This window comes from Bombus vancouverensis, chromosome 6 (genome assembly GCF_051014615.1).
Source record: "Bombus vancouverensis nearcticus chromosome 6, iyBomVanc1_principal, whole genome shotgun sequence".
In the NCBI taxonomy this organism is placed as follows: Eukaryota; Metazoa; Arthropoda; class Insecta; order Hymenoptera; family Apidae; genus Bombus; species Bombus vancouverensis.
The window spans coordinates 10,960,103-10,977,792 of NC_134916.1; the positions used below are offsets into that span (position 1 = coordinate 10,960,103).

Sequence of the window (17,690 nt, forward strand, 5' to 3'; positions counted from 1 at the left end):
TTTGTTTAAAGAGCCTAGATCTAATTTGCTTCGTGACGTACAGAAGCTGACGAATCTATTTTATCAATATGTTATGCATGTTATGTAAAATAATTTTTAATTTCATTAGTACTGAGATCCGAGTGTCATAATTATATTAACAAAGTTTAAAATAAATCGAATAGTTCAGTACCTGAAAACGTAAAATAAATGTTGAGATAAGAGAAATGAGAGTTACAAGATTAGATATTCGTTACTATAACATAGAGTCCGTAAAATTTACATACATACTTAAGTAAATTAACAGTTACATTAATTAACGTCGATGTATTTAATGAGACTACTTACAGCGTTAATTATATTTAATTATTTCGAGATAGATTTCAACTATGATGATGAGAGTAATAATATAATATTACGAACTATGATTATATTATATATATTATAATTGTATAATAACGTGCGTTATAAGAAACATTTTGAAATTCCACTCGCACTCTAACGAAACCCGATAATTATCACGAATACGATGAAGCTTGAAAGAAGTTTGAGAATATAGGTAGAAGCTACATTATTTTAGTACATGCTTCGATATTCAGTGGGACCATTTTTAATACTTATTGTTACGTTTAAAATAGCCGTATACTAATTTTTTGCTTTTAGTCTTGTAACTTGTAGCTGCTGCATTTATTTTCAGATTAATTTCGGATTTGATCCATATGATCGCGAAAGTCGTGTCTCGCTACAGTATTAATGAAATTTCAAAATATTTTATATAATACACACGATATGTACATGTAATTTCGTTATTCCTAATTTTCGTCTTATTTTGAGCCATAGAATTTCTCTCATTTCACTTATACCATACCGCCAATTTAAGCTCACGGTGTATGAGTATTCGAAAAATATAACGGTTGATCTTCGATTAGAAACACGCGTTAAAAGAAGAAAAAGGGAAACAAAAAGGTTAGAAAGTATCGAAAATTAAAAAACGGCCTGTAGTTTGCATGCGATGCGAGAAATTCTCGCTACGAGAGAAAAAGCTGACGAAACTGATCTTGGCAAAGTGGATTGAAACTTTGTGAACGCGCAATCTTCAGTCTTCAGCAAGACGATAAAGAGAATCTTATTTTGGATCGTCTTATCGACCTGATTTTTCGTAAAACACCGTATTTTTCGATGAAATTTTTCGTGCGCCGTGCAGAAGAACGTTTAGAATGGTTTTCGGATATATAACGATCCACGAAAGCAATTGAACGTCTTATTATAGAAAACTTTTATGGATACATTATGCGTATAGTACTAAACTTCTTGTAACTTCATTAGCAGATAATGACGTGTGATTACTATGATTATACTGATAAAGTTGGATATCAAAACAGATGTGCTGCAAATAGACGCAGGTCACGAAAATACCTTATATAACATAAATAAATAGTAGCGATCTCTGTCGTCTTTCAGTCATGATATCTCGTAATTTTTCCATCTTTCTAACGTTAAACCATATCTTAAGTTCGACGAAGATATAACAAAATTATTACCGTACGCATAAAATTTCTCTTCTCAATTTTGACGTAGAAACGTAGAAAATCTTTTCTTTATTTTTGCCAAAATGATAGCGAGATTGAGATATAAATGTTCGGGGATTGCAACCGGATTAAATTTTTCGAGATTGACAGGACGATATAGTCACAAGATAATCTTAAAAATATTGCTAGGTAATAATAATTTGTACAAGATCCTGTTACAAATGAATTTACAGATCCCATTTAATTTTTCAAATTAGCATTTATCTATTTACATAAAAATATTCTATGGGCGTTCAAATACTTCCGTCAGCCACACTGTATATCGCTTTATGGTTCATAGAATAATCGATATGGAAGTCTAGTTACGTGGAGATAGATTCTATCGATAGCGTTGATTCGTTTGGTAGCCGTGACATCGGTTTCGAGGTCTCGTGGTGGTCGATGAAATACTTGGCACTCGGTTCTCTCTTCACACACACACACACACACACACATACACGCATATCCCTGTGAATATCAATTTCTTCCATCGTGGCGGCAAGCAGGGTAAATTCAACAGGTATACATACGCCGAGCGAAATTCAACCGCCGCTCACGGCGAACCTTTTATTTTCTTTTCCATCCAATTAACGTAACAATCGAAACCGGACTCTTTGAGCGTCTTTAACGAGAACACTGGAGTTAATTGCATGCACGCTCCGCTCTGACTCTGACCGATTTAATGACGCCAATTTCGAGCCTTCGGCTTTCTTTTTCATCATGGAACGATCCGCGTCGCTATAAATGGGCTTTTTCGGACCACCTAAGAAACTACATTAGAGCAACGATATTCTCTATCGTAGACCATGGTCATTCGATCTGTTAGGAAATTTACGCGACCACATGTCGAGGTATTATTAATAATACTTGCAGGATAGATTTGTCTGAGTCGATTATCTCTTGGTGTATTACAAATCAAGAATACCGCACTCGAGCTACTGTAAACGACAGTAGAATTTTCGAAACCTTCTAACGGTGATCTGTCTTCTATTTCTTATCAAATTTGTTTGTTGTGTACGCCGTGACGAAAGATCTTAGCAAATAAATTGGCTCCGCAATAAGCAAAGAGCTTGTAGTCGAACAGTTTCATTGTATTCTTAACGCCTGGTATTAAGAACTGCTCCAACGTATTGTTGTTTTTCGTCTAATTTTGTCACTAGTTATGTTTCGTGCATGGAAGATTGCCATTTCACGATACAATTGGTAATGTTCGACGACGACTAGACTCGGTAATTGTAATAAGTAGACCGGCCGATTTTTGTGAAATGTCGTATTCTTATGAGCATACCTGAAGAAGTCGGATCTACGTAGAAATTCGTTTCGTTCGTTGAAAATTATCGAGAGTATATTCTGAATATTTTACACGTAATCGCTGTATCTTGGCTCTGGAAATAACCTAGTGTTCATCTCAAACATGGTACAGAATTTCTCGTCGCGTGACGACAGGTGTCCTTCTGAAAGTAGGTGCAAGGAGCCCTGTTTTCGATTGTTCAACGTGCAAACAGCCGCTGACGGTGTGGTGTATTTTGCCTACATCCAGGCACGCTTTAGTTGGCGTATACACAAACTCGCATAATCGTGTTCCCTCGACTCGTGCTGTTGCTACGAGTTTGCTTCACGCTGTACTCGTTCGCTTAACACGTTACTATCTGGAAAGTTGCAAAGAGCTTTCGACAGGAAAACTCGTCACGAGCCTCCGAAAATCTAAACTGATTTAACTTCTGTTTTTGTTAATTTCTTAATTCCATCATATAGCTACACGATTAGCCAGTGTACGCGTTTGTTGTTCGTGTTTTATTTAATTACACGATCGTTCGTCACAATGATTAGAACTAATAGAATGATGACGATGATTATCGTGCGGGTCGTTCAGGGCTCCCCTATGAAAATCGTTGAAAATTGACCCGATAAACGACAAAAGTTCTTTTTGTTACGAACCTACGGCCGAAAAGTGGCACACAGGGACCGCTTTACGTTATTAGCGAATGTTACTTGCCTTGTTATCGAATTACAACGTTATGCCGAACGAACGTGCCTGCCAAGTACAATGATCAACGCTAACGAACCGAAAAGAGGTGTACGTGAAGCTATTTCAAAGCTACAGAGGCTGTCGGCTACGTATTTATATCTTCGACTATACAATAGTCACGCAATTAAGAAGAAAATGCTTGATTGTGGAAATCTGTCTTAGGGACAAAAAATTTCATACGAATGCAACACGTTCATACTTATCGTAAATATATCGTTTACTTCTCAACGAGGATTTTTCATTTTTCAGATAACTAGGTTGTCCTGTTTGTTAGGTTGAATCGTTTTCGATGGCATGGATGGTGAAAGGCGATAGCCATTCCCGTGAATTTCGCCGAACGCGCGATTGTTCGTTGCGTGGCATTAAATAATTCAACGAGCGATTTTGGCGAGCTTGTCGCGCGTCGTGCACACGGAGGTCGATACACGATCCTCCAGGTTATGTGTGACCTCCGTTGTGTCACCGAATAATGGCAGAATACCTCTAACGCTGTGGAATCGACGACAATTGGTTCGAGAACTAATTATACAGCATACCCTTGAACAATGCCGGCTTTCGTAACGCCGAGCGTTTGCTGAAAATTCGTGAACAATTTTTCGTTTCCAAGTAATTCTACCGTAAGACTGCTCTGTCGAAATTCATTCTAACTTTTTCTTCGTGTTATTTAGACAGCGGCTATTTGTGGTAATTCTATTTGACTTTTTAGTTGAAACCTTAGTAACATAACCTTCCCTCAACTTTGCTTTTAATTTACTAAAAATTTTTTAATTTAATCTAACCCAAAGGATTGTCAGTTTCAACACGTGATTCTTAATTTATCACGTTCCTTCTACAACCCTCGCAACTAATTTTCACAAAATTATACATTTGTAGTTGTTTTTACAAAACATTCTCATTATCTCGTAGGAATGTAAAATTTTCATCGATTAATCGATTTCCTCTATGATTTTGACTGCTAAAACGTTAAACGATTTCAATACTGTAGTTTCGGTACTCTAATTTCCTCCAATATCTTCCAGGAAGAGATTTCGTCAAGAACGGAATCTCAGCGTGCAAATGCTTGAAACGTAAATCTGTTTTGGAGCATTTCACGCGCGCCTGGCTATTCAGCTGTTATAAGGACACCTTCGATGTCTATGAACGAGGAAACCGAATCCTCGAAGAAGTAGGTGCAGGGTACAAAAGTAGCTCGGGCTATGCGATACGATGCAGACGTGTGCATAAACGCCATCTGTTCCGTTCTCGCGTTACCTGAATTCCGTTTAGGTAAGCGTCGTCGCGTCGTCATTTTTAATCTAAGTACACAACTATGGTATTTTGCAGTTCGTTTAATGTCGGTATTTAACGAACAATGGAATAGAATACGAGCTGGCATTCCTATTATCGATTTCCGCCCAACCTACTGCGAAATCGCGTCATAAACCGTGACCGTCTGACTTTCAATTATCGCCTCTTCCTCTGCGATTTTCATCTTTCGTTCCCTCAAGCTGCCTCGTCTCTGAGGAAACGACCAGATACCATTTGTTATGTCGCAGTCGCTGCATGTTTCAAACAGTGTAGGGTCCACGATCAGATATAGTTATTTGAATAATCGAACTATCAACATCTTAAAACTCAATCTTAAACTTTGCATAGAATAATCAAATTTTGTGATATATTGCGAAACACCATTTGACGTAATAAGCAAAGAATGGAAAAATATCTACCTTAGGTGCAATAAGAAGAAATAAAAAAAAAAGGAAAAATGAGAAGATAAGTCGAATAATCCTATGATAAAGTTGTTTCGAATCAGGGAGAAGGTATTTATTATTTATTTATCTTGAGAAGAGAATTTTTACGATGAATTTACATCTATCGAAACACCGTAGGAAACTAGGCAAAGTAAGTAGATCAGGATCTTTCACTCAATGGAAATGCAAACACATTGGTATTTCACGACAAAGGAAAATGGACTTACATCGCTTTTAGAATAAACGGCTCATAGGTATATGAACTAATAGAATGAACGGCGAAATAACTTGCTGAAATAAACTAGTACTACTACTAGTCTACTAGTAGTAGTAGAATTGCGATAGTCACAACTGAGATTATTAACATTAGTTGAACAAACTTGTCTTTCGATGAATAGGAATTGCTCGTAGAAAGGGAAGGGTCGCTGAGCTGCCTGTTACAGGACATATTCCATCGTTTATCACGTCACTAATAACGAGTTAAATAGTCCTTTTACAAATGTAAATCGTTCAGAATTCCTCATAATCAAATTTGGCGATTTACAAATTACTTAGCCTATTTCAAATATTCTTTTAACTCGAATGACTCTATCCTTAGCCTATCCAACAAATATCATTCTGTGCAAACGTTTGGTCCACGCTGAAGCGAAAGAGAAAAAGAGATAGAAACGATAATTTCCAAACTCGTTTCGTTAACGTCGTTAAAAGTCCTACAAAAAGATCGACAGCGTTCTGGTATAACATCGGTTTAAATCGCGATTCGTTTATTTAATCGGAAATGATCGGTGCGGGGCGGAAGTCAAACAAAAGGTTACGTTCCAGCGAATCCAAACGAACGTACTTCAGCTGCATAAATCGTAGATATCGGTCGAACAAGGTGCTCTTCGTGTCGTGAATCTTCAATCGTGATCAAATAACGTAGCGATTTTCCGTTACGTGTGAATTAATTGCTACCCTGTTAATTCTATCTTCGGTGCGTTAAGACTTCTACACGGTTCGCGAAGCCGGATATTTAACAAACGAATTAAATTTGTTAATACTTAATATGTGTAACGCTCGACTAGTACAGAGTTCTAAAGTTCTAGCGTTTCGTAGAGTTCTTAAAGTTCAAATATCTCAAAGTACAAAAGTTCTTGTTTAATTCCAAGTGCAAAGCCCGTGTCGTTTAGTTTATAGTTTGAGAACTGTTGCTATGTGAAACGTTTATAGAAATGGAAAAGTTCGAAAGTCTAAAAAATTCAAGCAGTTTCGTATTTACCTTCGGTACTCTCAAGTCCAACAATTTTCTACTTCGTGCGTTCGTTCTGTCGTTGGTATCACGTCCAATCCTTAATCCTGAGGATAACATTATGATACCATGCTATGTCCTGTTCTAAACATGCTGTGAAATTTCAATCAAAACAGCGATTAACATCAAGCGAATGTTCCTTTCGTTGTCATTACCGTGAATTCTCTGTGAAATGCTGTTGTGATGATCGTCGTAAAATAGTTAATGATTAAGCGAGATATTAGCGCGACAAAAGATAGCGCGAGAGAACAGTCGCTACGATCCATTTGACGAATAACGCGGTTGCTTTGAGCCAGCCGTGAAAGTAGTTGTAATTAGTAAGGTGATAACCGTTTTGATTAGCGGAATCCTCCGGTAATTGTCTGCAGCGTCGGAGACGCGTGACGAAGGGCCGAGTTCCTTGACAAAGCGCAACGAAATTGCTCCGGGGAAATTTATTTAGCTTCCGAGGCTGTTCCAGGCTAAAAGCAACGGAACCGCTCAAGATTCATAAATGTTCGTACGCGTTTAAAAACATTATGCAATTTAACTTTAGAAGTTCGTGTATTCCGTTAAGTTTGAAATGGACTACCCATTAGATAGAGTGACACTCAGACTAATAACATTACGATACGCTCTAATTTACCTTCGCTTGGCGAACACAGGCAGACTAGGTGACTTCCTGGTATAATCTTCTCGCAGAGAGTCATCTATGGTTATATTAACTGCACACAGCCACTTGAATTAATTGAATTCAACGTTAGCTCTCGCTAATAACGTTTCTAACTTCATCGACCTTTCTCCGACGACGACACAGTGAGTACTCTTCTCGGTGAACCACGAAGACATATTCGAAGGACCGCGATTCTAAAACCAGCTGCGCGTGTTCTGCTGGATCTGTTGAACGCCTCTTCGGCATCCACTGAATCGTGTTTACGATGAAACTGTGTTATCATCTTGACCGGTGTAACAGTAAACAGAAAATATCGTTGCCGTATGTTTTGCCAGGTTGCTATAACGTGTACGCTTGATAAGAAACCTGCCATGGCTAAAACGTCGTCTGTGCATATTCATTTTCAGACTAGTTTGAAATTTTACTAATAGAATCGCGACGCTCGTGTCTCGTTACGACGCTAACGAAACTCTAAAAGGTATCGTATGACGTACATAATATGTTCATAAAAGTTTTGCGTGAAACCGTTCGAGTACGTTTACGAACCTGTGTATGAATAAAGGAGTTGTTGCATCCAAGAGATCATGTATCCAAGAGATGACGAGTTAACTCGTCTCGCGTTACGTTAAAGACTTAATCTCACGCGTTTCGTTCTGTAACCCTCTCTAACGTGATCCGTTCTAACGTGCTTGCAGAGAGATGTCACCAAGTCAACGACCGAATTCATCGACAACGAGCAGGTGACTAGTATGGTAGCGCGGGATGTCGTTGATGACACCAGGTTCGACAGATTCACCACCTCGACTCCCAAATCTCCAGCTGATACTCCGCAGAAAGGATCGCCGGAACGACCTGGTTATCCGCGAGGAATCCCTGGACTGCGGGAAGACGATCGACCAAAACCGATTCCAGCAGCTGGGAAGCCGAGCCGACCTCCGCAACGAGAACAGAGTCCCGGGGAAAGGTTGGTATACAGATTTAGAAGTTAGCTAGAAAATAGGTTATTCGAGCGTGTTGAAATTGCTTCGTCTTTTGAGGGTGCTGGGGCAGCATCGACTCGAAGCAGTCGATAGGCATAGAAAACGACGTTGGCTTGGCAAATATTGAAATTTCAAACTGATTTTAATTAAAGTCGAGCAGCGTAGAAGCTTCGAGTATTCTATAAATTGCCAGCTCGAGTGTATACTTGGCTGTTTTATAGGGAGCAGATCGGGGGAACTTGGTGCAAAACGACGAATTGCTCATAGGACACTTCCCAAAATCGATATTATACATATCGCTTGTTAGATTGCGTATAAACGAAGAAACGTATTTCTTTGAACGTGATCGTTGAACTACGGATGTTTACGCAAATTCAGATTTTTATTCGTACCAGTGAAGAAATAGAAGCTAATGATAGAGACGTTTTTCATCGTTTAAATATTAAATGTAATACTTCACTTTCGTATATTTTTCTGCATTATATGCATTTTATACATTTTTCACATTTAAATTTTTCTTCCATTCAACTTCCACTATGTATTGCTTCTTTGATTAGAATTTTCTTTAAAGTCGATACAAAATATGACAATTTCGTAACCTCGTGGCCAACTCTTCTTTTCCAATTAAATTTGTCAAGAAAGAGACAAATGAAAGTTTGAAATTTCCTCGCAAAATAGCAAAGTGAAACTTGTTAAACTTTCCAAATATTTGGTTCCAGATATACTGGCGCCAGGCCACAGACTCCAGGAAAAGTTCGTGACTATGTATCCCCGACAAGAAAACCAGTGCCCGCGGCAGGGAAACCAAGTCGCCCCGAGGAAAGACCTGGCAAGGTACCACGTGCCGATGAAACGGTGCCAGGCGCCAGCAAACCGACGCAACCCGATGAGCAACCAAAGGGACCTGGGAAACCCGATGAAAGGCCAGCCGCTGGAAAACCGAGCCGACCGGAGGATAAACCGGAGAGATTTGATGACAAGCCGAAGAGAGGAGATCAGACGCCTGACTCCCTCGAGGAGGACGATGTTCAGCCCGGAAAACTACCCAACTACATACTGTCCAAGATCCCTCTGAAGGAGCAATGTATCTGCGAACTCTGCACCTGCGGGTGAGAATTTTTAATTTCAAAATTTCTATATTTGGATTTCAATCTTTTAATCTTTAAATTTCAAGATTTGACATTTCCAAGTTGAGGCATGGTGGTATGGCGAATATTTTGTTTAAAAGCGTTCAATTCTATTAAACGAAATTAAAAGATGCTGCGGTGGTCGTTTGGTCTTCTGGAGAAAGACAAACGCGAATAAGCATCGTATTTCTTACGAACCTTTCAATTTTTAATTTTATATTTCGAACTTTGCATTTCATATGTCGGACGAAGATATTGAAATGCTTCGAAGAAGAAGTAGCAAAAATAGCAAAATTAGCAAAATGGCATTGAAGTCTCAATATCAAAGTACGACAGCGCTGAAACAAAGAACTCACGAATAAATTTATTTCATCCGAGGAACGTTCGTTTCGGTTGAACATTGCGACGTGACCTAGTTTCAAGCCAAGTTAACGACATCGGAATACAAAACGTGACGAGGTTGAAGATGCAAATTAACGCGAACATTTGCAACGATTTGAATCTTTCCCGATGCTATTCGTCCGAGCGAGCTGTTTTTTCAGCGTTTTCAGCTTCTATAAATGAAGGCCAGGCACCGATAAAAACTCTAATTAACGTCGCGTCGTTGCACGTCGCAATTCAGCTTAGTCGTTTCGTTCAACTAACTATAATTTTTTGACGCAAAATCTCATCACATCCGCGTCACGCGAAGAAAGTTAAGACGGAAGAACCGATCTATTAGCATCATCTGCCATTTTTCCCAAATTAAAATCTACTTCGTGGAAGGTGGAATTGTTATTCGCGCGAATCGTCCAGCGAATTATTAGCCGTTTGCTCTATCGATCACGGCCGTTCTCGACTCTTTGCTCCGCGAAATCCATTGCCTTACATCGAGCTCTTATCATCGTCATCACCATGATCATCGTCAACATTTTTGGAGACATCCGAACGTATTGTATAACGTCTCGCTCATGCCGCAATGGATCCACACGACGTTTTAAAAAACGATTGTAAGAGTCGTTTCGCTCCTTCAATTCGAGCTTGCGTCCAAATTACTCGAATCATACGAACACGAGCTTAAATTTAAGTAACACGACTGGTCCAAATAACGTTTAACAAGCCCGAATTGGTCAAGAGTCATTCCGAATTGCTTGTAATTTTGCTTGACCGATATGAACAAATCTTAAACGCCTGTCACGACGATATTCCAACGGTATACGACAAAATTCGAATGGGACGTCAACGGTACCTTTGCTGCGGACGTTCTTTCGAATTCGATGATGATAATCTGGCGTGTTCCAGTACGTTATAACCTGGAGAACCTTGATCGTATTATGAAACAGCTCGTATGCATATGAAGGGAACAGGCGCGTGTACGCGCCGCTTAAAAGTGGGACAGCAGACAAGCCCTTCTATGGGAGCTTGTTTCTAGCCAATCGCGATCGGCTGTTCTCTCTTCTTCCTTATTCGAAAAACGTGCCGCGTCCTCCCATAACAAGGTGATCGCGATACAAATTTAAGGTGATCAGCTTTGGGACAACTGGCGCGATTCATCGCGATCCTCCAAGGATATTCATTGTTCAGCCAAAAATCAAGGATATCGATGCGCGTAGCCGATAAGTTACGTTTTACCATACATAGAATACGTGGAAGGTGATTGAAAACCGGATGACAATGATGTCGAAAGCAGTTTCTCGCGATCGAGTCGAACTTTAATCGAGTCAAGGACGATCAGAAATCACGCGGCAGAAAGACGGTACCAATTGGGTCAAGTCAGTTGCCTTCGTTTAGAATTATTCTCATAATAAATCAGTCAAAAAGCGAAGGATAGAGATAAAAAAAAGTGTATTCCTAAGTCATTTATCAAATGAATATTACGAACTTTCGGTGTTTAACGCGTTTACAGAGATATAAATGGTAAAATAAATGGTAATGGATAAGTATGGAATATATTAGAGATATTCACTTGTACGTTGTAAAATGTAGAGTAAATGGTAAACGATGTTTTGGAGTTGATCAATTTATTTAATTTATCACGTTATATTTTAATGTTTTTCGAGCACAGCTTAAGCGTTTTGCACGCGACCAGCTCGCACTATTTTTGCAATCCTGTCACTTTGCCGCTATGTTCTCTCGCAGAATTAAATTAATGTTATTAGTAAAATTTCATGCAACGTTAACAATCGAATAACGAATCAAACGAAATTTTCTAACGAATATTTACGAATAACAAAGCATCCGTTGTCTCATTTGACGTAAATTGGCGTAAAAGAATAAGAAAGAGTATAAAAGAGAGGTCTATGATCCACAACTGTATGATATACAATAGTAAACAAATATATTTTCCAGTCTTTAAATTATCTTTAAATTATTATTTCGTTTATTTTACAAATATAAAAAGATCAAAGTCGTTTAAAAACCATTACATCCATCGAATCAAACATGGTTAATATCCAAAGATTAGACTCAAAACTCGCAACATGATCTACTCGATCCATCGCCCTATCTAAACCTTTGCACTCCAAATTTTATTTCAATTTCGTTATCAGCAGCTCCCAACGCTATTAAGTGTTTTATTTGAAATTCACTTTAACCAAAAAATAAGACAATTTAAATAAATAAAGGAAGAAACAAATTCACTTATATACCAGTTTTATTCACACTGTCGTTGTATTTTGTAGTTTTTAAGTGTATGATATGTCTTGAAACAATTTCCAGGATGCAATCCTGGTTTTCTTGGTCGCACGTTTCACAAAAAAAGCGACTGAAAGAACGTCGAGAGGGACTCGACAAAGGAGCTCCTGAGATAAAAACTGATGTCGAGTCACACTCGATATAGCAGTGCAAAGGGTTAATTCTTATTTCACGGGCCCTTTTTCCACCAACGTCGTTAGTTCTCGATCCTCTTGTATTTCTGAAAAACAATTTGCTTATTGCATGGCCAAACTCTCGCCAAAGTTTGGTGACGCGGCACGCTTTAATATTTGTTCTCCGTGAACGTAAACAAGATCGGTCTGGGCGTGCGGTAAATTGCACCCGATAAATGTAATCTTGGTTCTCGCTAGATCGAAACGCTTGACCCGGATCGAACCGAATGCAACCGCGAGATCGGGGAAAATTGGTTGAGCGCTTATGATCGAGAGAGTAGCTTCGATTGCTAGCCAGTGATAGTCTTCCGCAACGATGATTTCTTGTACCTGATATTGCCTGTGGAATATCGCGAATACCAACAGTATCTATTACACGTTCGATTCGTAATAATTAAGCCTTCAACCGCATTCTGACGGAAAAAGATTATCGTGTTAACTTCAATGGGCCATGATATCATCGTGTTTTTTTGTACTGTATTAAGAGTTTCCTGGTGACACACCTACACAAAGTACGAATTTCGGCCGTGGTTGCCCATAGAAAAATATGAAAATTGCTCTGCACAGTTAATAATGCAGATTGGCTTTTTCAAACGCTTCACTGCTATTGTCCCATTAAAATATTTATTTTTCAGGTATTTTATAATCGGTTGGTGTTTCATGTTCGGCGCGATGGAAATGATCGATGATCGTTACTATACGTATGACTGTTATTATACGTATGTTTTGATATTAAAAAGAAAATGAAATACCCAACGATATAGATCAAAGGCTAGTTAATAATATGACGCAGTAAGAAATGTTACAATTTTCATCCGCTGTTCGATGGTTTGAGATATTCCAGTGCTCGAATATTCATATTCGAATAATTTTCTTAAAGTTCTAGATGCGTAGAATATCGTCAAACATACGAAAACGATTTATTATTGTTATTAATAGAAACAGGAGTGTAGGCTGTACCAATTCAAAGTGATTGCGCGTCGAATCGATAAAATTAGCAAACGCGAACCGCGATTATCGACGATCCATTTTAATCGATATTCAATTTTATGCGGACTGTGTGGCGATTAGCGTGTGTGCACGCGCTCCAACCCATTAAAACAGAAAGCCGCGATGATTATTCGGTGCTCATTATTCTCCGAGGTGTTGTCAGGATTAATTGGAAGCTGGTTATATCGAATCGAATCCTGGCAAAAGAAATCCCGTTTGCGTGATTCTTTTATCTCATTGAGTAAGAAATTACGCGGCAATTGCATCTCTCTCTCTCTCTCTTTCTTTTCAAATCGAGCATCCTGTTACGATTAGTCAATTTACTTGAATTCTACTGTAGCAGTCTGAGATTAAATAATTTAACTTGGAAGGAAGTGGTTACGAATGAATGCTAAACGTTAATACTACGATTATAAATGTATTTCTATTCGTACTTCATTATAATAAAAATAATCGTTATATAATAATAATAAAAACCTGTTATATGTAGCGAATCGAAAATAACAGTTACTTCGAAAATTTGTCAGGGAACCAGTATCAATAAATACGAAACTATATATAATACAAATATAAAAGAAATATAAAGCTGAGTAGTTGGAAGGACTTGAATTTCACTTGAAACTTGGAATTCATATTTCGAGCGAGCGAAATACGTAACAGGTTCACGCTGAAAGTGGTTTCAAATTGCTCGAAGTTAACTAATTCGGCCGGAATGCAAAAGCAAATAAAATATTTCATCGAGTTTCCATACTCGGTCTTATTACTCAGGCCGTTTGATTTCAAGTCGTTCGAGTTCAAGCAATGAGACTGGTCTGAAGGAAACTTTAAAGGCACGATACAACCTCGGATAAACCATCGTTTTGCATCGAAATTTGGCGCGCGCACGCGCGCCTCCTGTGTGTTCCTTCCATCTTTTTTCTGTTTTTCCTCCGCTTTTTTTATCTTTTGCAAAGCCGATGCATTCGAACGCATCGGATACGTGCGGTGAATCGCGAGCAGGATGCTTGCGAAATCTCTCTTTGACAGGTTTCCAATTTCCAAATGGCCTGCCACGAAACTGAATAGATAAAGCCTTTGCACCGGCGTGTACTTACTTTAACACGTTAATAAAATGTTTTCAGTTCTAATTAACCTTAGTGTGTCCAATCTTGTGCACGCTTTTCTGCGTTTCTTTTAAATGTTTCTGTATTTTGTAGCCAAAGCGTGGGAAAGCCGCTCCGAATTCTCATTTTATGTTATTTTTACATGACGCGTATTATTTCGTATAATTAGTATTTTCCACGTTGAAGTTTATGCTAAAATTATCAATATCGAAGCTTCGAACTTACCTCTAAGCTTGTCGAATAACAGCAGCATTTTTCTTGCCCGTGTAAAAGTTGAAGATCGTACGGTGTTCTATGAAAATAGAAAGAATCTGGAGTAGAAGCATTTCGTACGATTAAACGTTAGCATTTTCGGAACGATCGCGCATCAAGGTGTATTTATGATGTTCAATGTTATACATTTTTAATCGTTGATTGTGTTACGCACCGCGTCAGTCTGTCATCGATATTAAACGCACGCCAGGGGGTTGGAAAGAGGAACGTGCGTTGGCATTTTGACAAGCTACGCCCGCCTTAATTGACATGGAGATTGCTGTATCGTTGCGCGAACGTCGAACGATGTCGATATTTCCTTCGCTCGTTAATTACCAAATACGGTGTTCTGAAACAATAAATATTATCGAATCATGTTCGGTTAGTTACATGAACTGGTGAAATTGGTCGAAAATCATGCGAAATTTCGCTAATAGGAAACATAATTTTCATTTGTTCCCCTTAAATGTATCGATTAATTACATTTACACATTCAATATCGTATGCCGTATGTTCATTTCGATGCACGATGTCTCGTTTCGATCTATTATTGCAATTGCAAACTACAATTTCGAAAAGTATTTACGCCGAGTAGACAAAAAATACATTGGTTACAGAAAATCGAAACGTACACGACATATTCGTATTATTGCTAAAATTTCTAATTCTCCGAACACAGGACTATTCAAAAAATTCGATTCTAAAAGGATCGAAATGCCAATGTGTATCCCAATAAACAGAATAAAATTGTTTAAACGCGTTACATCGCATTTCCTATTTTACAATCGTCATTTCGATATTATTATTGTACGTTAACGTTTATAACGTACAGAGTAGTAGAAATTTTACGAACGGTATAAAAGTGTCACCGATGTGACGATTTAAACGGCGTCATAGACTAATCTAATACGAATGACCTCCACGGCACTTAACGCATTGAGAAACTCGTCTGAGGACGTTGAACCAAACCAGCCGCGTCTTACAGCAATCCGCTATTAACACAACATGAATGTAATTAATCGGATGTGGACTTGTGTGTGGCGTGAGACTTGGACTGGTAAACACGCGTGTCTGAAACGGGACAGGATACAAAAGGTTCTATCAAGGTTGACATTTCCATAATGTTCGATTGATCGCATGGAACGATCGTACGTACAAGAGACAAAGCACGGTTCGATAATGGCACGGGGATTTATACATTTTTTTGCCGACCAACGGTGATGAACGAGTAATCTGATGGATAGGAACGTGGATTCGATTCGAAGCGTATTTCAATTACTTAGCCCGATGAACTATGTACACGGAATCTAACGAAGCGGTCGTGAACAAGAAACATGCAACTCGTGCTAGTACGACAATGATCACGTGCGTGACTACGGTGACGTTCACGACTGCAATACCAGCCAGTTTATCAATGGGCCAACGCTGGTAATCTAGCACGGCCGAGGTGCATGAATATTCGCGAGCCACGTTGAAATCAGGCTCGATGTCCAATTAGGATTCCCTACTGACGAGAGATTAGTCGTTACACTTGGCAAGGATTTCAGTTTCACGGGACAATTAATTATTTTTCTCTTTGTTCGTTAAAATTACGGGACATTCTATAAATATTTTCATTAAAAATTTTCCACGTAGATGTTTGCAAATCCTGCGCAGCAGACCTAAGTCACGTAGCAGCAATAAATCCGTAAGTCAACAGATGTAACGATCAGTTAAGATAATTCAGTGGAAAGATACTCTGGTTTTTCAAACGGAATTTCTAAAAATTCACCGATTATAATTTATCGTTAGATAATATCTTTGCGCCATATGGGAGAATTATATCGAACAGACTTGGTCTATTTAGCCGTATTGAAATACATAATTCGATACACGTCCATTTCAAATTCATATTTTATTATAGTAGCTATATATGTTATTGGTTGCAAAGTCAAAGCACAGCCACCTGATTTGGTTGGGGCAAAATTAAAAAATATCGAGTTACTGGTTTATCAATGTGCCAACGATCGTATCATGATATTTTCACCATATTCCATCGAGCTACGACGTGCAACGAATTCTTCTAACTTTTCTATATCACGGTCGATGTTGGAATTTTTCAGACGACATCGCTGTCCGCACAATCTGCCACAAGATCACCTTGAGATTCCTCGAGATGGCCCCGTCCACGCGGTGACTTCCTATCGCGAGGAATTCGATGAGAAACACGTCGACAGGCAGACCGTGTACCACCACGAAGACCATCTTCGGATGGAAGGAGAATTCATCGGAGAGAGGCGAACAGACTATGTGGTGACAAGGGGCGAGAGAGCACCGGTAAGGAAACCGCAGGATAACCTGAAACCGGAGGGTGAGTTCATCGGTAGACCCAGGGAGGAAGCTCCAACGAAAGGAGAGAAAGCTCCAGTGAAAAAGCCGCAGGATAACTTGAAGCCAGAAGGCGAATTCATTGGAAGACCGAAGGAAGAAGCCCCGAAATATGGAGATCGAACGCCTGTCAGGCGACCTCAGGATAATCTCAGACCGGAAGGAGACTTCGACAGTGAGCTTCGTTTCTAACAAATTTTTTAACTCGTGCGAGGTCGAATTTTTTGACGACTATAACGAAAATATTTGGTTTATCAATTATGAATAATGGCTGTACATTTTTCCTGATTTTATAGAGAAAGATATGGCGCGAACTGAGATTTAGAACATCGATTTCATCAGTTTAAACCGTTCCTTTTTAATAGAAACTTGCAATTTCTCCCGACATTGTATGAACGTTGAAGATCACCTTTTCAAGACAAATCTGAAATTTCGAGAAACGTAATATTAAAGATACCATAAATATGTTCATTTGATCATTTGATCATTTGTCGTTCTTATTGTAGTTAGATCTTTTTACTATAATTAATTCGTATTGTCGTAACATTTAACTTGTATGTGCAGGTACAACCACCACGGAGCTGGTGTTCACCGGTACACCCGGTGAACGTCCCAGACCAGTACGTCGCAATACCTATACAAAGGTCGAGGGTGAATTCATCGACTCGACCACTACAAGATCCGAATACGTCGATCATCGAACGGTTCAACGTGCCGAGATCATCAAACGTACGGATAACCTCACAGTGGGAGAGGGTGAATTCACAGTAAGTAATTTT

At 38.9% G+C, this 17,690-nt stretch overlaps 1 protein-coding gene across 2 annotated transcripts in view; it reads left to right on the forward strand.

The window, feature by feature from the left end:
• Sdb (SAXO downstream of blistered) overlaps positions 1-17,690 on the forward strand; it is a 47,263-nt gene that overhangs the window by 17,666 nt on the left and 11,907 nt on the right. For both annotated transcript variants that reach the window (XM_033331728.2, XM_033331726.2), the window contains exons 2-5: positions 7,942-8,210; positions 8,946-9,335; positions 16,647-17,086; positions 17,476-17,678. In XM_033331728.2, the coding sequence (XP_033187619.2) occupies positions 7,996-8,210; positions 8,946-9,335; positions 16,647-17,086; positions 17,476-17,678 (1,248 nt within the window). In that variant the 5' untranslated portion in view covers positions 7,942-7,995. The remainder of the gene's footprint in view (positions 1-7,941; positions 8,211-8,945; positions 9,336-16,646; positions 17,087-17,475; positions 17,679-17,690) is intronic.